Source organism: Gymnoscopelus braueri (genome assembly GCF_963280865.1).
Source record: "Gymnoscopelus braueri genome assembly, chromosome: 13".
Taxonomy (NCBI): domain Eukaryota; kingdom Metazoa; phylum Chordata; class Actinopteri; order Myctophiformes; family Myctophidae; genus Gymnoscopelus; species Gymnoscopelus braueri.
In genome coordinates, this window is record NC_137615.1 from 53,390,764 (window position 1) to 53,416,495 (window position 25,732).

A 25,732-nucleotide genomic window follows, 5' to 3' on the forward strand; every position below is an offset into this window, starting at 1 on the left:
GTTAATAAATACTTTGAACCAATCTGTTCAGCCTCTGTCTCTCCTCCTTTTAGGTCCTGCATCCTGCCCTGACTCAAACCGTGACAGTTTCCCATTTCTTTTCTAGTTTTTATGATTTTTTAATTTTGTTTGTATATCGCATCTGCATCTTCCAACCTGTGGGATAGTGACACGCTCACTTTGATTCCCAGTTCAGGTCAAGAAAAAACAAGTGTTTTTTTTTTGTTCCAGTTCCGCACCAACTTTTATGGTTCTGATTCTGAACCAATTAATTTTCTTTGGAAACACGTCTGAACTAGTTCAAAATTAGGCGGAAACAAATTACAGAACTGTTACGGTGGAAAAGGGGCCAGATAATTTTTCAATCAGTGCACCCCTCACCTCTGGTATGCAGTGAACATCCGCAACTACTTTAACGATGTCATCCAGGGGTAGCAGAGTGATGCAAGGCAGCTCTGTGAGGATGTTCTTGCCCTCGGTGCAGGCAGCCAGCAGCTCCACCAGGGCCATGTGGTAGGCCAGGGCCCCGTCCGTGTCGGCCCTCTCCCCCTCGCTACACATCATCCGCAGCAGCTCCTGGAAGGAGGAGCGCGTATTGTAGAACACCAGCACATCCTCACCTCTGCTGACCAGCTGGACACACACACACACACACACACACACACACACACACACACACACACACACACACACACACACACACACACAAGAATAACCAATCTACAAGCTCACAACGCCTCGCAATTTGAGGCGTTGTGAGCTTGTCAATTTTTTCACAATATTTATCTGTGGAACTGAGTCAAACTAAATCTAATCCCTCAACTCCTACAGTTCCAGGTGCTTGTCAGGGTGGGGGGTCCCCAGTTCAAATACGATTATTTGGGAGGGTTCACAGCCTGAAAAGGTTGAGAACCACTGCCTTAGAACACAGTTGTACACAGTGTACATAACAGACACGTGACAAAATGTCATTATTCTCACCTCTGTCATGACTTTGCTCTGACACTTCTTGATGCACTTGCTGTCGGCTTTCACAATGGTCTGCAGGAACTTCAGGTACTGAACATGTCTCCCGTGTGTCTCGATGCAGTGGACAAAGTGGCGGACTACGTGATCACTGATCTCATCACACAGAGGGTAGTTGTCCATGAAGATGCAACGTAGAGTCTCAGCTTCCTGCAACTGGATGAAAAGAAGTGATAGTTAAATATTCTGTAAAGTAATGTTGGTATACGCACATGCATTGTGTTGAGTCACTGGGACAAAATATAGAGAATAGAGAATGAAATATCAATAAACTTGGTTTCAGTTCAGGCCTTGTCCACAGAAAGGATTGTTTGAGTTCCCAACATTCACATTTCTATGATAAGCAGCAAGCATCGTGTTTCATCGCATTTCCAAAGCACTCTGCCGCTCAAAAAACACCTTCTGTAGACCAAGTCCCTCACATTACCTCATCTATAGTGTACTAATGCATATTGTAAAGAAACATATTGTCGGGCAGAAACCTCTTATCTCCATATTCTAACTTTTTATGTTTTTTTCGTAAATTAACGGCAAAAGTAGCAGATCCACAAGCTTGTATATCTGTTACTTTTGCTGTTTTTGAATTTGAAGCAGTTTTGGACATACAGTATGAGGTTTCCACCCTTCAGAGACGTGATGTGCTGTTGCTACGTTTATAACTAATGGCATACTAATAATGCAACAGACATGACTGTCTGGCCCAGGAAATGTCCTCATCTACCTATAATAATCAGTAAGGAAGGATCAGAGGTTAGCGTACCCCTGGGGTGAGGAACAGGTTAAGGTGTTTATGGAGCAGAACTTGGTTCTGAGGGTTCCCTTGGCAGAAGTTCTGGAGAAATGCATGGGCCAGGCTCATGATCTCGTTCATCTTCTCATCCGTCTGGGAATTGATACAGCCCACACAAAGAGAGACACGGTTTGAAGGCAGGACAAAGCGGACAACAAGAAATGGACAGATGATTAAAAAAAAGCAACATTTCAGTATCATAGGAGAGGGGAACAAGCTGTTCAACTGGCTCACCTTCTCATAGAGGATCTGTAGAAGGTCCAACACCACATTGTGAGCCCCCATGTTCTTCAGTAGCCTACGGTTCTTCTTACCACAGTAACATTGCTCACTGATGCGAAGTAGAATCTAACGATCAGGCACACATGCACGCACGCGTTATTGAATACACAACAGACTGTCAAGGCTGTGTAAGTCTGCTGCACCAACATGTCACTGTTCATACATGCATCAGTATGTGACAAATACAGCCTTTGACTCTTAAAGTAGCTACATGCTACCACCATCCGGCATCCGACGCGCACATTTTCTTCGTATGACTCATCCAAAAGAGTTCTTATTGATACACCTTTCATTCTCCATACTGCCAGCTGAACTGCTGACTTCAAAAAGGTTGCTGAACCTAACCCATTAAAACAAATGGGTCCTTTAATCACCGTTAATTAGTGCAGTGGTTCTCAACCTGTGGGTCAGGATCCCCAGAAGGGTCCCCACATCATCTTTGGGGGATCCCCAGATGACAGTGAATTTAATTTAATAATAAAACAACATATAAAGAAAGAAAGAAAAGAAAAAAGTCCATTATTTCATCAAAAGTAATCAACAAACTATACTATAAAAACTGGTCAAACATTGGCCAAATCATCAAATAATATAAGAAAAAAATCATAAACAGCCTATCTACAAGGTCACACACTGCGAGGCATCGTGATCTTGTAGATCTGCTATTTTCACATCTGTGGAACTGAGTCAAACAAAATGTAATGCCTCAACTCCTACAATTCCAAGTGCTTGTCAGGGTGGGGGAGTCGCCAGTTCAAATATGTTTTTTTGAGGGGTTCTCTGTTCAAATATGATTATTTTGGGGTCACGGCCTGAAAAGGTTGAGAACCACTGAATAAGTGCACCGTACTGCTCGGCGCGGGCACTCGCTCGAGCATGCCTCATGGGGCTCAAGCCCACTTATACCTTGTTTTAACTCGTTTTGTACGCGTGTCGCCTTGTTCTCGTTCATGTCTGCATTCAGTCATCACACACTTGACTCAGAGAGCACCCTGGAAGTTGAAAACTGACACAAAAGGGGTACCTTCCGTGTCTGCGTCTGCCGTTTGAGAACGTTGTGTTCCTGGTTCAGCCTGTACCATGGGACCTCAGAGTTCTCAGCCCAGAGCTCAGACTTCTCAACCGTCACACGAAGCTTGTCCAGGTCCGCTTTGATCAGCTGATAGTTCTCCACATCCTGCTCTGACACTAGCAACAGGACCTGGTAAAACACACACACACACACACACACACACACACACACACACACACACACACAAACACGCACACTCGCACACTCGCACACTCACACACCACACACCACACACACACACACACACACACACACACACACACACACACACACACACACACACACACACACACACACAGTATATGGAACATACATGTAATAGCCTACATGTATATGTATGTTAAATCCATGTGTATTTCTTAATGTCATCTATTAATGTGTTTATATTTATGCTCTGTTGATGATATGAATACATAGGACCACAATGGAAAAAACAAGCTGCCAGGACTTTTTGTGTTATCCTTTTAGCCCAAGTGTTTTTGTACTTCCATGCTGCTTACATTTTTGACTAATAACGTATTCAATCAAACAAACATACAGATATTGAGAGCGACTAAAGCGTTTGAGAGCTAAACTCAAACCCCAGAGAATTGAAACACCCAGTTTTTTTATCCAAACAACGTGATTATATTAAAGCCAACATCTAATGACATCATAATAGTATGCTCCAGTGTAGAAGGGCAGTGCTCTTTACCTGTTTGAAGGCCTGTAGGACCTCAGCTCTTTGGCTGAAATGTTTGAATATGAGCTCCAGACATCCAGACACCAGAGGAGGGTAGTCCTGCATGATGAGGTGTAGCAGAACCCTCAGAAATGTGAGGCCACCCTCATCATCCAGCTCCACTGTGCTGAGCTCTGAGCTGAGGGCACATATACGGACACACACAAATAAATACATGTACAGCATATGGTATTTCCCCTAGAAAGCTGAGTTAATCATTAAAACTAATGATTAACGTTAGTAGCCTTATAATTTAGGCATGGTGAGATTAACTTCACCTACCTCCCTGCAAACATGTCGTCTGCTTTGGCTGCAATCTTGTCTATGTCTGGCTCGGACACTGGAGATGAAAGAAACGATGAAAAGATCTCCACAAAAAGAACCATCACAGCAAATCAATTAAGCGTTGCAGGTGATTGCGGATAAGGGCAAAAGAATAGAGAAAGTCCAGATTTTAGTTGAGTTGCGGTGTGCTTTTTGGGGAATGCCATCATCGGAAACTGAACTGCAATTACAATTCAGAACACTTGATAATGACTAAATTAATATTTCTGCACAATGGATCACCTCAGTGAGTTATTACCTCTGTAACTCCTTTGTCTATGTTTAGATCTGGGTTAAATGTGTTTTAACCAGATTCAAACAACAGCAAGAGAGAATTATGATGGATGAACCCTAGTGGGCGAGTAATCATGAGAAAGGTATAAAGAAAGAGAGCTAAAATGAAATATGGACTCTCACCTGACATGGCAGGGAGATCGAACATTGACACAGAGTTATCAACAACAATCTTCTCCTCAAATTCTTCCTTGTAGATGGACAGTAAGTAGGTGATCCTGTAATCCAGCCTCACACTCAGGATGAACTGAGGAATTAAATAGACACAATGTGAATAATAACATAGAATGTACAATGTGTTTACAATTGGGGCGGCAGTGGCTCAGGAGGTAGAGCGTCCACTTGGGAATCGAATGGTTCCTCGGTTTGATCCCCAGCTCCCCCTGGGTTAACTGCTCCCGATGAGCAGGTTGGTATCTTGCATGGTTTCCTTCACCATCGGTGTGTTAATGGGTGAATGTAATGCACATTGTAATGCACTTTTGATAAGGTGCTATCTTCTTACAATAAATGCAGGGAATCTCTGTATGTACGTATGTATGTAGTATGTACGTACGTACGTCTGTAGTCCACGTATCTCGAGAACCATATGGGCATAAAATGGACAAGGACAGACATATACTGAGAATGAGAATGAGAATGAGAAATACTTTATTAATCCCCAAAGGGAAATTATGGTGTCACAGCAGCACAGTGTAACAATAAATAAGTAAGCAACAGACAAACAAAAACACAACGAGACAGATGGACACAACATAGACCAGGGTCGACAACATGCATTTAGGGAGAGTTCTTAAGCATTGTAGAGTCTGATGGCAGTTGGCATGAATGAGAGTCTGTACCGCTCAGTGTGCATGTTCGGGGGGTATAGCTATCTCCCTATATGGGCATAAAAGGGGCACAGGCGGACACAGACAGACGGTTACAACGGGTACTCTGACAACGGGTATTGCATAACAGGGTGGGGCATGCATTCCCTATTTGGATCGTTCCCAACTTGTTCAGGCCAAAACATGGCACTTACTTGTAGAATCTTTATTATTTTTAGCTTGGTGTCCATTTCCATGTCCTCATTGCCTTCCCCGTTGTGTAGAGAAGGAGGTGTGTCTGTGAGGTTGTGTGGGAGACTTCTACTCAGCACCATCTTGGTCATCAACTCTGCACAGCTGTGGATTGTACGCAGCCCATTGCTGCTTGAAAAGGACATATTTGGGTGTATATATGTGACCTGATGCACTGTGGGAAGGAAGTAGATAGAACAGTAGCACAATTAGCACCATAGCTCTGGAAGCACAATTTCCCCAATTCAATTCACAATTTTATCACACACATCGTGAAATAAAGCAATAGTTCACCCACAAATCACTTTTCTGTCATTGTCTACTCACCATTATGACTGCTGCAAACACAGTTGAAGTATGCATACCGTGTCGATAATGCATTATAAACAAATGTATAATTATTATAATTATAATAATTATAATCAGCTTATAACACAGTATAATTATAGTTATACAAAATCATAATGCTTTATAACAATAATTTAACACATTGATTATAATGCATTATAAGTTTGGTTAAAGTGCATTATAGACATGGTTTGCATAGCAAGTGTTACCGGTCAAGTATAAATGCATTGTGATATTCATATAACACTGTATAATTACAGTTATAAGCACACATACTCATAATGCAATCATAAAACATTATAAACCATCTTATAATGGCAGATCCCATGTTAATTATCATAGTTGTAAGACATTATAATCCTGTTTTAATGCTTTATAATCACCCTTATAATGCATTGTAATCACTGTTAAAATGCATTATACTGTAATTGTATAAGTGGTCATTTGTTGCTTTAAAAGATTATAGAGACAATTATAAGCATTAATGAGTTATTACAACTATAATTACACAGTGTTATAAGCAGATTATAATACATATAGACATGGGATGCATAACAAGTATTACCCAACATTCATAGCAGCACTCAAATTACTAAATGTTTTAAAATGCTGATGCTCACACCGAGACCTCATGCAGGAAATTACATGTTCACGTTCATGACAGGAGTGTGCACAAACAATATGACTCAAATTTGACTTGAGCTGCTTTGTTGAAGATTGAAGTTGCGTTGGCAACCTCTCTGTGGACAAATAAAGTTAATATGTGTTTCAACTGGCATCCGGATAATCACAGAATATGCATTTTTGGGAGAACTATTGCAGAGATACATCAATCAATCGATAGATCACATGAGGTAATACTTACCAGCCTCTGGGCTCCTGTTCAGGATGGCCAGCAGAGTGCGTGAGAGACACAGCAGCTCACTGAAGCTATAGAAGCCAAAGTAGACCAAGTTGCGAGCCAGATTAACCACCTGCAAGGCAAGCAGCATATATTTGATCTGTCTAGGCTAGACACGTCGTCAATACATCCTTATCATGTGACTGTGCAGGTTCTATTGTTCTTGTTCACGACCGTACTCTGTCCAAGCAACCAAACAAGTTTTTTCATGAGCCTTTGTCATTCTGCAAAGTTTCATGAAAATCAACTGGGCTGTTATGCCTGAACTTTGAAAAACAAAATAATCCCTAACTAGAAAAAGTGCTCCCCGGAGCACAGGTCAGGTACGTTATTGTGGCCTCCTGGTGGCGCTATAATAGGCCAATGTGAAAAGGGTAACATTTATTCTTAGGCCTTTCACGGCAATCGGACACTGCATTCATGATTTGAGGCATTTTGTTCCAAAAATGTGTTTTGCTAAATTAGAACTGCTGATGGCACTATAACAGGCCAATGTGAAAAGGGTGGCATTTCTTCCTCGGCCTAGTGAGAATGTGCGTGTGAAATTTCACGGAAATCGCAAACTGCGTGCATAATTTGAGGCATTTTGTTCAAAACGGACCAATAATGCAAACTTTGGAAGCCAACCTTACCCAATCAGGATGGAATATCGGAAATCGGACAGATCCGTGTTGATCACATGACTATAGAGATACTGTGTACCAATTTGCATAAAATCTGTAATGTCAGATTATGGGTTTTGCACAAATCGGCCTCCTGGTGGCGCTATAACTGGCCCATGTGAAACATTTGGGGCAGAAGGTCTGAATTGGCATAGCTGCTAACGGACGGACAGGACACACACACACGGACGGATGGACGGACTGACCGACGGACAGGGGGTAAAACATACTCTCTCGCCATGCCTTTCGGCCTGGCGGAGACAATTAAGCCCCATTCCCACTGGCATGGCACCACACGACACCGCCTACTTGTGCCACCATGAGGCCAACCAGCTTTATATTCCTCCTCCTACCACGGTACAAAGTTTCAGAAAAATTGGTCAATGGGTTGTTTCACAGAGACGTCTCAAAAACATTGTATGAGTTTTTCCTAAAATTCTAAATTGTGAAAAATCTTTGTAGGCGGAACTTTACGGGTCCTTAAAGCTTTCATGACATTCAGTTTTACAACAAAAAAGTCTTTCTCATGGTCCTTCAAACGTGTATAAACGTTTTTTAACTGAAAATTCCACTCTAGTGAGCCATTGCAGGTGTTTTTCTCTCACATTTCTAAAGCCTTTTCAACTGCAATGAAAAAATTAATCTTTGCCTGCGGGTGTCGCTGTTGAGGGATTGTGCCTGTCAATCATCACCTCTGCTCCGCCCCCCGCAAAGGAAAGGATAGGGGAGGGCAGGGGCGAGGAGGAGAGTGGGCGGGATTAATGGCCTGTGACTTCACTCTCCAAGGGCCAAAACCAGATTACTTTTCAGCCTAATTATTCAGAAAACCCCAGACCACAGAAAATCCACTGAATGTTCAAAGTTCAGGTTTTTTGGGTGTAATTGAGATAAAAAAACGTAAAAAAAATAAAAAGTGAAAATGAATGTAATAGTACCTTTAATGCAAATGTGTTCCTCATGAGGAGAGGCATAGGTATAAATTGGCCGTAGGTCAAACGGTGCATAAGTTATGCCTGTTCCAAGTTTGTGTTTTGTTAAAGTGTAACTCTTGAGCAATCAGAGTAAGATTAGTTTCAACAACATTTGGCACAACCTTCTGCCATTCTGTAATGCTTCTTAAAAAGCGACTGGGCGCAGTGGGCGGTTGTGCCTGAACTGTGGAAAAACAGATCCCATGATGTGCCTACACACTTATTTGTCCCCCTAATTAAGATTAGATAATTTTATCCACAATTAATAGTGGATAAAGATGACTTACTCCTGTAGGAGGTTCAGTAGATGAGGTTAAAGTACTTTACCTCTAGAGTCAGTTCATTCTTCTCTTTCTCCCCAAATGGAAATGGCTGGTCGACCATGTCCATAAGGTATTTTTCAACAAACTCCATGGTGGGGGCAAACGTCCTTTTCTCCTCCTCTCTTGAGGTCTTAGGGAACTCATACGTATGCCTGTGGACACATACAGGCATGAGGGAGTTGACAAAATTCAAAAACAAGCCGTTAACCAACAGTGAGCACATTAGCGTCCACATGTAATGTAGAGCATTGGTTCTCAAAGTGGGGTCCGGGGACCCCTTGGGGGGGTACCAAGGGGTCCCCAACAAAATTAGTTAATATAGCGTAAACAATCATTTTAACCACTTTAACCGTATTGTATTGCTATTCAAAAATAGCACATATACAAGCATATCCGTGCAATGAGCTTGTAGATCTGCTATTTATTTATTTTTAATCGTGCAAATCTTTGAACATAGTATATATATTTTTAAGCGAACATTTTTTAACATAAATCATCTCTTCTGGGGGTCCCTGGCACAAAATATTTTCAGATGAGGGTCCACAGCCAGATACATATCATTTTGGGGGTGTTGACATGAAAAGGGTTTGAGAACTAACTGATGTAGAGGCTCACTTGTGGATGCTGATCTTGGAGGGGATCTCCGTCCAGAGGCGGGCGTAGCGTATGGGCGCCACGGCCTCCTGTGGGTCGCGGTCGACATGCGCGTGTAGCATGAGGCGACAGAAGGACGCCCGCAGGTTGTAGGGCAAGCGGTCGTCAAACATGCAGCGAAGAATCAGGTCCACTGGCAGTTGAGTGGACACCTGGTTGATGGCCAGGTACTGACGGTCCACACACATCTTTGCAAACAGGTTCAACTGGTACCTACAGCAACACAAAGGGTGAGAGCATGAGGGAACATCTGTTTGAAATCCATGTATTGATTGATTGATTGAATACTGTATTAGTCAGAAATGTAAACAGCACGTGGTACAGCAAGACATTAAAGCTATAAAGGATAACACAAAAAGGTCCTGGGGACTTGTTTCCATTGTGGTCCTATGTATTCAATTCATCAACATGTAGCATACAAAATTAACACAATTATACATGTCATCAACAACATAAAAACACTACTGTATATGTACAAAAGTCCCCTTTTGGTCTCCTTATATGTTTAGGCTAATTTTGAAAGAAACCAGTGTCACACATCATCAGGGCATTCCACACTTTGGTGGCAGAGCAGTAGAATGAGAACTTTCCCATATTTGTTACATTTTTTGGTGGTAGATCATGGTCGCTCACTCTAGTGTTGTGGCTGTGGTCACTCAATTGGGTGTCGTAGTTCGACATGTATGAGGGTATTGAGGGCACTGAGGGGACTATCTCTTTGACTATCTTAATTATACCAATCCCAGTGATATTAGCTAAACCCTGTCTTCTACCCTGAGCCATCCCAAACTAGCAAAGTGTGTTGGAATTAGGTGGGTCATGGGCTTAAGGCCGAGAAGTAGTCGTATCAGTTTGTTTTGTGAGCTGTGAAGCTTGTTTTTATTAACATTGAGATGTTACCAAGAGAGGTGCAATAATCAAAATGGCATGTAGATTGCAGCTCACGCCAGGGTAGGCCTATTAAGTTATTTGCTCTATAATGTAACGATTGAACCATTGGCAATACACTAGCCCTCCATAGCTGTAGCCGCCTGTTAGGCATCTGGAGAGAAGCTGAGCAAATTGTTAATATTATGCCTCCAATCTAAATACCTCACTACCTGACGTGCTCTCTTTGCTTGACCAATGTAGCCAATTTTCTGTTTACAAACTAAACCTTCACAAGATCTCTTTTCCCAGACAGACAGTGCTTGAATTGGACCAGTATTCACCAGTAAAGAGTACCAATTCCACAGAGTTTTACCCACCTGGGCACCCTTATATTATTTAAAATTACATACCATCACTTACTGGTGAAGCTATACGTACACATGCTGGGAGAGAATGCCCACCTTCACTAAGGAAATCCTGCAACATCGGCTATTTTCGGTGAGTTTGGTGTAGAGGGAAAAAAGGAAGGAGCCAAGTATAAACCCCTGGGGGACCCCGGTCAATGAAGTATAATAAAGGGTTTAAGTGTTTAAGAAAATAAGACACCGAGCATTATATGTACGCATAATTAATTACCCAATTCCAATATGTGAAAATAGCAGTGGAACACTAAGACACTGTTTGCCTGGCAGGGCAGTAAGGGATGCATTTCTTTTGCAGGTGCTTCGAGAATTGCACGGCACGTTTCCTGATTAGTTCAGATTTAGCAACACATTCCTTCTGTGAATTTACCCAGCTCAGAGTGCAATTAATACTGAGGATAGAAAAGGAATTCAATGTGTATGTCATATATTTGACAGGGTAGGCCTACTGGTGCAGTGAAGACACAGGAACTTCTAGAATCCTTCCACACAAACCTGTAGTAAGTAATGATGTCAACATCCATTTTGTGGCAGCCCTTGGCATCCCGGGCCAGGTGGCGGATGGATTTGTCACAATGCTTCTTGTGGCTGTCAACCCAGTAGAGACAAATATCCTCTTCCTCCTCCAACTGTTCCTGCTGCAGGGAGGGCTCCACGTTGGGGGTTAATCTGGAGGAGGAGAAGGAATGACAGAGAGAGAGAGAGAGAGAGAGAGAGAGAGAGAGAGAGAGAGAGAGAGAGAGAGAGAGAGAGACATACACACAGAGAGAGAGAGAGCGAGAGAGAGAGAGAGAGAGAGAGAGAGAGAGAGAGAGAGAGAGAGAGAGAGAGAGAGAGAGAGAGGTCAAATGAAAATAAATATTTTGTCATGTGCACACAAACGCAATGGAAACACACTGTTTTAACATGAAAAATTTAGCAACTACAATACTAACCAACATTTTGAAAATAGGATTAAACACTTTATTTATCGGGTTCCCCCCAGAGCTCTATACTACTGTACATGTAGGTCCTCTAGTATTTCCCTCCACACTAAATGACTAGATCTGTAGGACCCCCCCCCCCCCCCCCCCACACGCCCACAGAATAGGGGCGGTAAGGTTCATATGGTTAATCGTGTTTATACTGTATGTGTAAATAATAATGTCTGACTCACCTGGTGTAAATGAGAATGTCTGTGTTGGTGACACTGAACATAATATTACAGATGAGCTCCTGGGTGACTGGGATGGCCGTCTTATTGGACACACACAGGTCAGAGAGGTAGTCCAGGAATCTGAGAGGGAGGATTCAAGCAAATCTTCATGCAGTAACGTGAGCACAAGTACACATCAATGATTGTGTCTGTGTATTTTTTTTTATTATTATTTAATTATATTATATTTAAAGGTAGGGTAAGTGATATTTGTTGGGGTTTTTTGGGGTCTTTTTGGTTAAAAAGGTTATAAGTGCTATTTTCTGATAGTAATCATTGCTACAGAGCGTTTGTTCGGTCATCTCCAGCTCTTTAGTAAACAGAATATAGTACATTTTCAGGTAGGTGACAAAACTTAAGCGAACTTGCACTGAAAATGCATTTTCTGTTTAATAAAGAGCTGGAGAGACATGGGAGACTCCTTTTACTGAACAAACACTATATAGCAATGAGTACTATCAGAATATAGAGCTTACCCTACCTTTAATTATATGATACTAGACCATACCCGTGGGGGGATATGTGCACATGATCTGGCAACCCGGGAGCCAGCGAACACAAAAACGCTAATAAACATCTGAGATTTCGTGTAATCGGAAAACGGGCTTTGCTGTTAGGTGCACATGGTAATGTGCAAATTCAGATCAATAGCTCCAGCCACTGAGGAGAAACGGGCAGAACCAATTTTGGCCTACACCACGCACTACACCACGCACTACAGAGGTTTGTCAAATTATAGGAGGATACCATATTTAATAAATACCCTTTTTTCAAAAATGTTTTGACACAGAATCAAATGTTTTATGTTCATGATTCACCAGGAGCCTGGATGGCTTAGTTTAAAAAAAAAATAGGCTTTCTATCCGAAGAACCAGAATATGGCCGCCAATGCTATGCCTTATAAAGTTTATTTATCTTCAGCTCTGCAGCTGCGCTGTGTGTGTGCCACGCAGGGGAGAGGGGTGGAGTTAGGAGGAGGTTTGACCAACAGTTTGACAATCCATTGGAGTCAGGAGGTTTAGAAAGAAGCACTTTTTAATACTTTGGTACCAATGCATTGCTTCAATATTTCTAAAACCCAGAGACAAACGTAAAGGATGTTCACTAGCATTGATTTATTGAAGAAAATACAAAAGAGTTGAACTACGGGCCTTCCACTCGGGCCTTCACAAGATGCCTGTTTGGCTGACCTGGGTTCTCTATTCTCTCTGAGCAGGCAGGCAAAGGTCTCTATCTCCCTGGAGGTGATGTGCTTCTCCAACAGCTCGCGGTTGTTGTGCAGCAGGGCTGTGATGGTGTCCTCAGCAAGGATCTCATAGCCGATCTGTTTCTGCATGATGGAGAACTTCTCAGCTATGTACTCCTGGGAGGCACAGTGATAGCATGTGGTTATGGACAGTTCATTATAAATGTACCAACAGTCATAAGCATAAGTACACAGTCAAATCCTGAGCACTGATTCAACTCTGAGAGTGTAAAGACTGTCCCAGGGATAGTTCACCCCCAAAATATATTTTTTTCCTATCGATTAGTCACCCCATGGATACTTGAATATATGGATTTTGCATTCCTAAACCAATAATTTGATGACCGGCAGCGGTTCCGGTAGGAGACACAAAGAGTCTCCTTTGTGTCACCTACCGGAACCGCTGCCTACCTGTCCGCTGGTCATCAAATTATTGGCTTAGGAATGTGACAAAAACAAAACAATATCCATGAATTCAAGTGTCCATGGGGTGACTAATCGAAAGAAAAAAAGTCATTCTGGGGGTGAACTATCCCTTTAAATTCATTGACTTTCACCACCATCAGAAACCGTTGCAATTGGGCTAGATTGATCATCAGTACAGCAAACGTCACTTAGCATTGTTCATATGCCTAGTTGGCCAGCTCAAGTGCATATCAACATGTATGGGGATGCTTAAACCTGAACGTGCCTGGTTCTTACGGTAGTCCTGCTGGGAATGCCGTAGCACCCTGTAGCAGAGCCTCAGCATGTACTTTAAGTGAGCATAGCCTGTTGCCGTTTGCCGTCTCGGGAGTGAGAACGCATTGCGTCGGTCCCGCAGGTCCTCTAGCTTGAGCATAGGACCCTCCCCCTGGTCAGTGAATGGGGCCTCCAGGATGCCAAATATCTATAACCCCACGTCGGGCCCACACAAAGAAACAAGAAACCTATTAGCCTGTTACACACTTGCTGAAACCAGAAATGTTCATGGATGCACATGCGTAACTATAGTACATTGACACATGCACATAGGCACTCACAATTTGAACACCTGTATGACACCACAGCAATTACAATTTCTAAAATAACCCTCAACGTTTTTCAGGCCAAGGACCCTTTAGCGGAGAGAGAGATGTGTGTTAGATGTGTGTTTTCAGACATTAAAACCTCAATACTTTGCTAACTTGACCTTTGGCTCTGTACCTGGTCTGCTTGCTCTTTTTTCCCTGTACAAAAAATAGCAGATCTATAAGCTTTTCAGGATTCAAATTCAAAAGTATCAAAAGTAGCAGATCTACAAGCTCGAAACGTGGCTTTTGCTTTTGTGTGACGCTGTAGTTTGATCAAGTAGGGTGTTCATTTACGAAAAAAACACAAAAAGTTAGAATATGGAGATAAGAGTTTTCTGCCCGACAGCTATGATATGTGTAGCCTACTGACCTGGGCAAGGATGTCCTGCTCCCTCATGAGTTTCTGTCTCTCTCTGTTGGGCCTGGAGATGATGACCACATCTAAAACATTCTGGCCGTTGTTTGTCAGTGAACACACAAAGAAAACCAGGTCTTCCAGGAGCTTGGTCACAAACCTGACAAAATGAGGAAGGGAGCAAAGACATCAGACTTTGGTTTTGTCTCATGCTTCTATTCGCATAAACGTTTACATCTGCACACCGTACCGCACCTCCTCTTGTTCAGAGAAATCTGTCCGTGTTGAAGCTTTCGCACGGTAGACTCCAGGACCTTGCTGGCATCGTTAGCAAAGTCCAAGTCCCTGACTTCAGACAAGGGCACGGATACGATAGCAAATGCCTCTTTGTCCTCTTTTTCGGGGCAGGTAACAATCTGTGATCAGCGGTGGAAAAAGTACAAAAACATTTTACTTAAAGGGATATTTCACTTTCAAAAAAACTTTTGGTGATTTTATCGTCTACTCAGGCTTTTGTGAGCCCCCCAGACCGTTTTTAAGTTGCTTGATTTAGTATTTAGATATTTGATAATCATTTTATCAGACACGCCCCCTTCCTATACAAATCCATTAAAACTTCAAACTCCATTTTTAACCTGTTAGATTCATCAAAAACACCCGTCATTGGTTCTGCTGACTCACCCTGCCCTCCTAATACGTGAGGGGGCCGTGTTTTTTCGATTACTTTTTTCATTTCTTTTATTTTATTTTTTTAATGTATACATTTTTTTTCATTTTCCAAAAAAAATATAAAAAATAAATGAAAAAAGTTATCGAAAAAACACGGCCCCCTCGCGTATTAGGAGGGCAGGGTGTGTCACCAGAACCAAGGACGGGTGTTTTTGACGAATCTAACATGTTAAAAATTGAGTTTGAAGTTATAATGGGTTTGTATAGGAAGGGGGCGTGTCTGATAAAATGAATATTAAATATCTAAATACTGAATCAAGCAACTTAAAAACGGTCTGGGGGGCTCACAAAAGCCTGAGTAGACGATAAAATGACCAAAAGTTTTTTTGAAAGTGAAATATCCCTTTAAGTAAAAGTATCAATACTGCAATATAGAAATACTTTGTTACTAGTAAAAGTCTAGAAGTCTAAACGTACTTGAGTAAAATTACAAACGTATTGGCATCAAAATGTATTTAACTCATTAAGACCTGAAGCCGATTCTACATGTCTCCTAAATTCCAACAGTATTCTGAAAAACGTATGTTTCTATATCAGTGGTGCTCAATCTTTTTCATGTCAAGGACCCCAAAAATTATATGTATTTGCCCACGGACCCCCATCTCAAAATATTTTGTTCCAGGGACCCCCAGAAGCAAAGACTTGAGTTAAAAATGTTCGCTTTAAAAAATATATATATTCAAAGATTTGCACACATTTTCACAATTTTTCAAAAATAGCAGATCTACAAGCTCATAGCGCATAAGAAGAGCATATGAGCTTGTATATCTGCTATTTTTGAATAGCCAAGAGTGTAAAATATGTATTTTTAGCTCAAATCTAAAAACACAGATGTGTTCCAGGTCTTAATAAAGTTAAAGTACAAAAGTAAACATACTCATTATGCAGAATGTCCCATTTCAAGTTTTCAAATGTATAACAATCTTTGCACATACGCACGCACGTGCAAAGACAAGCGCGTGCGTGTGTGCGTGCGTGCATTAACCTTGAGCATAGGTCGCTCCTCCTCTGTGTCTATGGCAATGCTGGTGCTGGTCACCCAAGTGTTTGTGTACAGGTGCCTCAGCCTCACGTAGGAGTTTCTGAGAAAGCATGGTAGCAATTATTATTTACAGCACAACATGCAAAACTTTGCTGTTAGCAGATGTAGTTAGTTTTACAGTGAGACAACAAGATTCAAGATCCTAAAATGTCTCATCTCATAAGCCCAGATCATTGTGTCCCAAAGTGACTGACCGTTCACAGTATATGTAGTGAGATGCAGCATCAACTTTGATAATAATAACTTTATTTACGTAGCACCTTTCAAAAACAAAAGTTACAAAGTGATTTACAATAACAACAGTTAATATACAATAAACATCTGAAATTAATTGCATAAATAGTACAACAGTTCATAATTTAAGAAAAAGCTGTGCGATGTAGAGATGATAGAGATACAATTCTTTTTTATTATCATTATTATTATTATTATTATTATTATTATTATTATTGTGACAGGGAAGCCTCTAGTTTGAGGGTGGCAACCCGTTAATACGAGTGAAGGTAAAGAAATGAGACAATAGGCTCTATGCACAGCACCCATATTGGAAATAAATTGGGCCTCTTACTTCCTTCACAGGTGTTACCAATGATACTAATGAAGGCTCTGTTCCATTTTGTGTAGCACAGTGGTTCTCAAACGTTTTAATTTCAAGGACACCCGTAACTCTGAGAGTGTACAAATGGAACCAAATGGACCCGTAAGGGTCCATTTGGTTCCATTTGTACACTCTCAGAGTTACACATCCGTAAGGGGCCATTTGGAACCCCAAATATATAGCAAGATATATATACATATACAAGATATATATATATCCTGTATATAGCTTGTATATCTGCTATTTTTGTATAGCCAAACTATAAAAGACCCCCAGACCCCACTTTGAGAACCAATGCTATAGTTGATTGCCATCAAACTAGAGAGGCCAATAGTGTTAAAGTGTCGCCCTGACCTGGGGATCAAGCCGTCAGGTCTCTGCAGTGTGGTGGGGTCCAGCTCAAACAGACAGGAGCTGTCATTACCATGGGGGACGGACACCAGCGTGTGAGAGATCTTCTCTGCCGCCTGATGCTCCGTCTTGGAGAAACCAGAATACATATCATTCTACAGCACCCACACATGCAATGAACCACTGTTTCCCAAACACCGGGTCGGGACACGTTTGTGGGTCACGGACACATTTTCATGGATCACGAGTAGAGGTGTAGAGCTGTCTGTTGAGCAACATTTAGTATGCATTGAAGGCCTTCTGCTGAGGGCTTTTTGACATAATATGGATCTTGTTTCTTTACTTTTTCTAAATGTTTACCACAGATGATACAACGATTGGGATCCAATGTCATCACACTCCATTCTGGTAAACAAAAAAACTAAAAAAAGAGAAAGATACACTTCAGAATTTGTACAGTATCTATGTTGTAAGTACACTATTGTTAGGCTCTATGTGCACTAATGTTAACAGTGATACTATAAGTCTCTGTTCCAATCTGGTGAAACTGCTATTATGTGCTGCTATTGTCAATGTAGGCTACTGGATAGGCTCTGTTACACTAAATGAACTTTAAGCTAGGCCACTCTCCAGCTAGCTACTTGATTTGGCAAGGTCCTTCTCATCTTTTCACATTCCAAAATATTTGCAATGATTTACCTGTCAGTTTATGAAGAAGCCCATGTGGGCAGTACGATGCAGATAGAGCAGGTGGAGCCAAATACTAATATAACCTGTAATCAAATTTTTTTAAATGATATACATTCTACAGAATTGAATGACTTGCTGTTATGAGGATAACTTTGACCATCAAATGGGTGGAGCTTGGTTTCCCTCAGCCAGGTTTGCTAAATAATTGTTAGTAGTTCTACTGTAGGCCTGCATTACTCTCTGCACTATTGTTGAAGTTGCATATATTTTATAAATATTTTAACAATTTCTCAACTTTGGGACGTGTCATACATTGTTGTGAATTTGTTAATATTTCTCCAGCCTTGATAAGTGAATTGAAAATAAAACTAATCTGTGTGATATTGTAGATTTCATTAGGACTAGGTAGGTTTCATGTTTTATCCTATCCGATCCGAGTGTGAAATATATAGGGTTTCCGGTGTACTTGCATTACACATATCAGTAGATGGCGTTAATACAACGTTCACGGATGCCAACCACCATAAAACCCCAAAAAGAAGAAGAAGACCTGTCACCTGCATTGTGCACTTTTTGTTCTGTGGAAACCTTCCACAGAAAGCCTGGTGACGCGAGGTTAGACTCAACTGACTCAACTGATTAATTCCCAGCGTTTCCTGTTAAAGGACGGATTGTTAATCCCACACCGTCTACAATATAGACCCTGAAATGGCCCGACGTAGTATGCGAGAAAATCCTAAAATACTTCTTGGAGTCGGTTGTGGTGGATGGTGAAGCAATGCAACCTGACTGTCATATCATGAAGAAATTTCAACCTGGTTTTTGCACTTTTTCCTTTTACAGCCCATACATCTACATAAACGTTCAGATTTCAAATATAAAGTGCTTACCCCATGGCCACAGATGTTACAATTAACTACGGTTGGGTATAAGTACCCGTATCTTCCGTATTGTTCAATAAAAAGCATTTTAATCCGACTGGTGGCCATTTTCTCAGAATTTTCTCTTTTTTCATAGCATCACATAACGAAACAGCCAAACCACATAAATTAACTCAAATCCCTTTCCTAGTAGGCATATCTATAATTTCCATACGTACCTAGGTGTTTAAAGCCTAACGAATACCTCAGCAGCCAGGTAGCTCCCTGTAGCTAGGTGTTTAAAGCCTAACGAATACCTCAGCAGCCAGGTAGCTCCCTGTAGCTAGGTGTTTAAAGCCTAACGAATACCTCAGCAGCCAGGTAGCTCCCTGTAGCTAGGTGTTTAAAGCCTAACGAATACCTCAGCAGCCAGGTAGCTCCCTGTAGCTAGGTGTTTAAAGCGAAACACACTGTTCCACTGGCCAGCTCCTCCTCTACAGGGGTCATCATGCACAACCTGGGGTACACAACATTTTTTATTAGAAACTCAATACATTCTAATCAAAATGTGTCCACATGCCCTTCAGAACCCAATAACGCAATTAAACTGTAGGAGTTCAGAGAGACAAATCAGTCAATGTCCGTTGGTAACGGTGCCAGTTGTGAACGCATGCCCCTCTGGTTATGCAATACAAGTTCTGCCCATTGTATCCATGGTATCCACTGTGCCCGTTGTCAGAGCTAAATAGTCTCCGGAAAGTACACTCACATTTATATTAAAAAAATAAGCTAAACTACGCCGCATCAAGGATTTTATTGGGTAGGCCTTAAAATTACAATGCCCTTGATCGCGGACAGAGTTATTTTGGGGTGAAGTCTTTCCGGATTTGCGGTTCCGGCCACCTGATGACGCGGATGACACACGAAGGGTTACTTCCGCTCCCGACCGGATCACAAACCCGAAAAAGTATTGATCCCAGGCTAGGTTGCAGGTAACATACGTACCTCGATCTCCCAGAGTGCTTTGCTGCTGGTAGCATCCATAGCAGACGGCCGCAGGGTGGTCCTGAGGAACACATGCTGCTGTTTCCTGTAGTCATCACAGGTCAGGAACTTCTCCTGTTCGGCATGAAACAACCTCACCACATCTCCCTGGCAAGAGAACACGCATTCATGTCATACTGCAGTGGTTCTCAACGTGTGGGTCGGGACCCCCACATGATTTTTGGGGGGTGCCCAGATGACAGTAAAGAGTCAATTTAAGGACTTTTAAGACCTTTTTAACACCTAAACAAAATTAAGAAGAAAGAAATGGAAAAATCCATTAATGCATCAAAAGTAATCAACAAACTACACTATAAAACTGGTCAAACATTGGCCAAATTGTCAAATAATAGGCAAAATAGTTGAAAATAGCTGATCAACAAGATCACAACGCCTCGCGTTGTGATCTCACGTATTTATCTGTGGTACCGAGGCAAACTAAATGTAATGCCTCAACTCCTACAATTCCAAGTGCTTGTCAGGGTGGGGGGTCCCCAGTTCAAATATGATTCTTTTTGGGGGTCACAGCCTGAAAAGGTTGAGAACCACTGTCATATAGACCGACCGGTGCATGCTAAAATATGCAACAACACGCACAAAACTTTGCTCAAAACACACACTGCAATACAAAGAAGGGTTACAAGAATGTGTTTGTGCCATCTGCTGCAGTGGATATTTTAAATAAGAACATTTTAAAATAACCCTTCCACCCAATCCCTACAGCCCATGATTACTGTTGCTGTGTTACGGGAATGTATTTTATATTGTATTGCATTGCATTTGTGTATTTTATGTATTAGTTGTGTTTTTATTGTGTGTATACTGGATGCCATGTGTGCCAAAGGCACATTTCCATTTCATGTTAAAGTTAATTGGACAATAAAGCTTTTTTCATATCTTTATAAACACTCATATGTCCACTTACCCCCTTGAGCACATCTTCTCTATAGTCACTATACTTCATGAATAAGGCGACCTTCCAACTGGTGTTGCAGTTGACAGCATTGACCTACAGGTGGTTGATACAACATGTTTATGACCACAAGCATTTAAGTCATGCAGTGTTATGCACTGTATGTTCTTCCCAATTAATTAAACAAAAGATAAAGGGCATTAATGAACTAGGAAACCCCACCTCCTTGCAGCCAGGGTTAGCAACAAGCTCACTGTCACTGGCATGAAGAGGCTGCCCTGCGCTCGCTGGCATCAGGACCACCTTGTCTCCAACCACCACCTGCAGTAGAAAGCAGTGAAATCCAAACAGTTATATTCTGAGAAGAGACACAGGCTCAGACATGGTGTGAGCTGAAAAAGCAAGACTCTTCAAAGACAGAAAATCGGAGGATAACCATGCAAGGAGTATGTAGAAAGGTAGCTCTCCGTCTCCACCGCACTAACTCGGTGGCAGTAAGTGTTGGAAAATGTCTGTTGCCGAAAATCAGCTATTGAATGGGCGGGTGGGTACACTGTTGCGCCGGGTCGGAAGTTGTAGGGAAGCGTCGAAAGCCGAGCGAGCAAGCTTGGTCGGATTTCGACCGTCGGATAGCGGCCTTGTCGTTGAAAAAGACATCATGCCATAGGCTATTTTTAGCGCCATAATAGCCATCTGTCGGTGTCGGCACTCAGGTGCATACAGCAACTTTTTTTTCCAACGGACTGATCTCCCGACTTCATTCGACTGTCAGTCTGTTGTAATCTGCAGTCTGTTTGGTGGAGAGCTACCTTTATGTCAGCATACATAGATTCATTTACAGGGGGAACTACAGGAAAAACTAAATGATTGTGTGGTAGGATGGGACACACTGACTGTATTGTCACATAAGTGTTTGAGGTGGGTACAGTAAAAAGGTTCAGTCAAAGAATTGTAGCAAATAATTGTTCTAGTTATAGCACCGCTCTAATAAAAAACCTTTAAGAGCAATTACTATCATCGTGTATTAAGAACTGACTGGATTATTTTAATGGTCATCTTCTAGGGTTGCCAACCGTCCCTTGAAATACAGAATCGTCCCTTATTTGGAAACTAAAAGACGTGCCCCTCATTGAACTGACAAGGGACACACTTTGTTCCTTATGATTGGGAATCAATCAATGACAGACTCCCATCTTACATGTTCAAACAGCTCATATACTGTATATACACTATAATACAGGTTGTAAACCACTTAAACCCTCTTGATTTGGTAAACTGACCTGAATTGTCCAGTCTGTACTGCTTTTTTTCTGTCTAGACCAAACCTCTTTGCCAAAAATACAAGCTTGTAGATCTACAAGCTTGTAGATCTGCTATTTGTGGCTAATGTTTTCCTCGGAATATGTATGCTGGGATTCAAGTGGTTGATATGATATACAAAAACTATACATACAGTGTATACAGTGAGATTTTATCTTTTGGCCGGTCTTATTTCCAAGACAAATAAGGGACGCCCGGCCGGGTGTCCCTTATTTGAATGTCAGGTAGATGGTCATAGGCAATTTTAGGGGGGGGCATGGGGGGGCACTTGCCCCCCCTGGTGGCCGGACATTTTTTTTATTTATTTTTTGCCAATATATGGCAAGTATATGCAGAATATATACCACATATTTGCCATATTCAGGTTCATATATGTGCATATATCGGAAATATATGTCTCTTCTAAGAGACCACATAGCGAGACATATATGCAGGCGGCCAATTTCGTATGTGTCACATATATGATAAACATATATGTTCCATATATAAAAACATATATGTTCATTTATTTTCTTTGACACCCCCCTTGTGGCAGAGGCAAAAATCGCCTATGTAGATGGCAATATATGCACTGCAAAAGGATGCTTTTCAAAATATGTACTTACGTTATCTCCTTCAGTACGTAGCTTCCAGAATGGCTGAATGTAGAACCAGGAGTCTTCATTCCGATCCTGGTCCAGAAACACCCGCATCGCATTCTTCTCCAGCAAGGCAGGGAGACGCTTGTTGACAGTTAGGTACTTGTTACTCTTTATGTGCTGGAGCTAAAACAGAAACAATCATGTGTATTGTTGCTGTATGTGTTAGTACACTGTTTCCCAAACAATCTAATAATTTCCATAAATAAATAAAAACAAAGTTTAGGGCACGGTGGCACAGTCGGTAGTGCTGTCGCCTCACAGCTAGAAGGTCCTGGGTTCGATTCCCGCAGGGGAAGCTATGGGCGCTGGGGGCGTGTTCTCTCCTCCGCGTCATCAGTGCCCATACCCTAGGTGGGGTTGGCGAAAGGGCCTTTCTGTGTGGAGTTTGTATGTTCTCCCTGTGTCTCCTAGGGTAGGTACCCTCACAAAAACATGCAGTAATCCTGGTCACTATACTGCCTCCCCCTGGCCAGCCGGGGCGCCTGATGGAGGGGAAGGGAACTGGTTGGAATAACGTGTTCCTTCCACGCGCTACGTCCAACCAGGGAAATTCTCCCCTGTCAGGTGACAAGAAGGTCAGTTGGCTCTCATGCATTGAAGGAGGCATGAGCTCGGCCCTGGCCTCCCTAGGTTGGCAGAGGGAAGGTAGTGCCCAGGATTACATAGACAATTGGCACTGGGTGTAAAAAATAGGGTTACAAAATAGTGGGATAAAAATTTAGAAGTAAAAAAAAATAAAAAAACAAAGTTTAAGAAGTAGTGAAAATAGCAGATCTACAAGATCCACAACGTGTCGCTTCGGGCCGTGTTGTGAGCTTTTCACTAGTTTGGGTCCCGGGCAAACGTCTAATTTCTCTTTTGGGTCTTGAGCTAAAAAATATTGGAACCCCTGTGTTAGTATGCAAGTCGTACGTCCACCTCAGGCACTGAAGTAGTTTACAGCACTACAAGTGAACATGAAAACATGAACATTGCTCTGGATGCAACAAAAGCTAACATCAACAGTGAGCTGTGGTTCTACTAGCCTTTGATCAAGACTATCATAGATGTATTGTATCGAGTCTGACATTATGCAAATGTCAAAATCGATAAAATAGCCTACATCTATGATAGTCTTGATCCAAGGCTATGGTTGTACCTGGATGACGTTACTGTATTTGACAACCTCTCCCAGAAGTTTCTTGTTCTCTGACTCATTCTGCTTCTGCTCCAGTTCTGCTGCATGCTGGGTAATACATTAAAAACATAGCGAGGCATTGGTATGAATTGAAAAATGCATCAGAAGGTGGTGCAATGTTATCAGCTATGAGACATATTCTACCTGTAACTTCTTGAACAGCTCCTCATGTCTGCTGTTATTTCCCAGTTTGCTCTGTTTTGCTTTCCAGAACTGCTTCTGGGCTGAGTACGTATTCTTGGGACACACCTTGAAGAGGCTGTCTGGACAGATAAGACACACATTAGGTTTGTTTATTCACATTGAAGTGGTGAAGCTGGTTATACAGTATGTAACGCCCAAGATTCAAACCCGGGTCTCTCACGTGGAAAGCCTGTTATGGGGCAGCCCGTGCACACACACACACACACACACACACACACACACACACACACACATACACGCAACTCTTATATGCTATTGTTAACACATTCCCTGCCATTGATGGAAATGTCTGTCATTTCAAATCCAACCGTTGACTGCCATTGAACAGAGATTTCCGTCAATAAAAAACAAAACATCATTTTAGAAATTACGCTAGAGGGCACTCTTCCGCAACCTATGAATGATCTCTTGACTGCAAGAGAAGGAATGGACGGATATGACGTCATCCCAAAAAGATTCACAAGTCCATTCCTATGTTATGAGATGTAGAAAAACACACCTAGCTCGGATTTCTTCTTTTTTTTGTGAAAACGAGCTATATTCAACTGCCGATTACAACAGAAAGGACGATCGCGGTTAAAATGTTTTTGTTCCGGTGGATAGACGAGACCTTCCCCCTCCCCCCTTGTTTATATCCGTGTCCACACCGTGGCGTAAAAAACGCTGGCAGTAGCGGATTAATTAATTAATTAATTAATACTCGGCAGAAAATGTGTTAATATCTGACATCATAACATGTCTATGGTGGATTTTTATGAAACAAAAACTTGGCAGATACAAAGACGATAGTCCAAGCTTTCCGTACAGCTGCAATATTGGCAAGTCTGTTTTTTCCAAGCCTTATTTTTATATTTGTAGTTCCAAGGCCGTCACTGTTTATATGCCGCACGGGACTGTGTCCTGGAGTTTTCTGATATATAAAACACCAAAATCTGCACTTCTGAACTTGTTCGTTTTTTGGAGCCTTGGCCGTTTGGTCAACCTTTACAGACAGCATCTTATCCACTAGCCTAAAGGGGACTGCCGCCTTGGCCGGTGGAGATATTAAAGGTTTCATGACATTCAGTTTTACCACACATTAAAAGTCTTTGTCATGGTCCTTCAACAAGTTTTAAGAGGAGAGGGGAGGGGCGAGGAGGAGAGTGGGCGGGATTAATGGCCTGTGACTTCACTGCCCAAGGGCTAAGCTCAGATTACTTTTCAGCCTAATTATTCAGAAAACCCCAGACCACAGAAAATCCACTGAATGTTCAAAGTTCAGATTTTTGGGGTGTAATTGATAAAACCCCCAAAAAAACATTAAAAATATAAAAAGTTAAAATGAATGTCATAGAACCTTTAAGCTTTTGGTCATCAGGCAGAGGCTCTGATGGCCAAAATCCGTATACATACATACAACCCTGTTCCTCACTCTCTAATGTATCCATTTTTAAACTAAATTTAACTTGTGATATACTAGGGGTTTGAATCCTCTGGGTGCATCCAGCTTGGCCGGGCAGGGAGGGTGATCTCTGTCGCTGCACTAACAGCTCCTACAGGAGTGCCTGTTCAGTGGGAAGCTGAACTGAAGCTGAATTGAGTAGAATAGCATGTT

At 41.8% G+C, this 25,732-nt stretch overlaps 1 protein-coding gene across 1 annotated transcript in view; it reads right to left on the reverse strand.

Annotated features, from left to right (window-relative positions):
* The window catches only part of LOC308099695 (inositol 1,4,5-trisphosphate-gated calcium channel ITPR2-like), an 84,933-nt gene that overhangs the window by 53,782 nt on the left and 5,419 nt on the right, over positions 1–25,732 (reverse strand). Inside the window, exons 3-29 of the mRNA XM_080448428.1 lie at positions 24,079–24,197; positions 23,896–23,982; positions 22,722–22,880; positions 21,019–21,117; positions 20,809–20,892; positions 19,845–19,991; positions 19,261–19,356; positions 17,293–17,417; positions 16,284–16,380; positions 14,825–14,985; positions 14,585–14,729; positions 13,854–14,051; positions 13,107–13,279; positions 11,878–11,997; positions 11,217–11,390; positions 9,391–9,642; positions 8,780–8,927; positions 6,784–6,892; positions 5,534–5,745; positions 4,633–4,756; positions 4,174–4,231; positions 3,865–4,030; positions 3,123–3,299; positions 2,051–2,164; positions 1,787–1,909; positions 982–1,182; positions 382–633 (exon numbers count right to left, since the gene is read on the reverse strand). Coding sequence (XP_080304554.1) covers positions 382–633; positions 982–1,182; positions 1,787–1,909; positions 2,051–2,164; positions 3,123–3,299; positions 3,865–4,030; positions 4,174–4,231; positions 4,633–4,756; positions 5,534–5,745; positions 6,784–6,892; positions 8,780–8,927; positions 9,391–9,642; positions 11,217–11,390; positions 11,878–11,997; positions 13,107–13,279; positions 13,854–14,051; positions 14,585–14,729; positions 14,825–14,985; positions 16,284–16,380; positions 17,293–17,417; positions 19,261–19,356; positions 19,845–19,991; positions 20,809–20,892; positions 21,019–21,117; positions 22,722–22,880; positions 23,896–23,982; positions 24,079–24,197 — 3,920 coding nt within the window. The remainder of the gene's footprint in view (positions 1–381; positions 634–981; positions 1,183–1,786; positions 1,910–2,050; positions 2,165–3,122; positions 3,300–3,864; positions 4,031–4,173; positions 4,232–4,632; positions 4,757–5,533; positions 5,746–6,783; positions 6,893–8,779; positions 8,928–9,390; positions 9,643–11,216; positions 11,391–11,877; positions 11,998–13,106; positions 13,280–13,853; positions 14,052–14,584; positions 14,730–14,824; positions 14,986–16,283; positions 16,381–17,292; positions 17,418–19,260; positions 19,357–19,844; positions 19,992–20,808; positions 20,893–21,018; positions 21,118–22,721; positions 22,881–23,895; positions 23,983–24,078; positions 24,198–25,732) is intronic.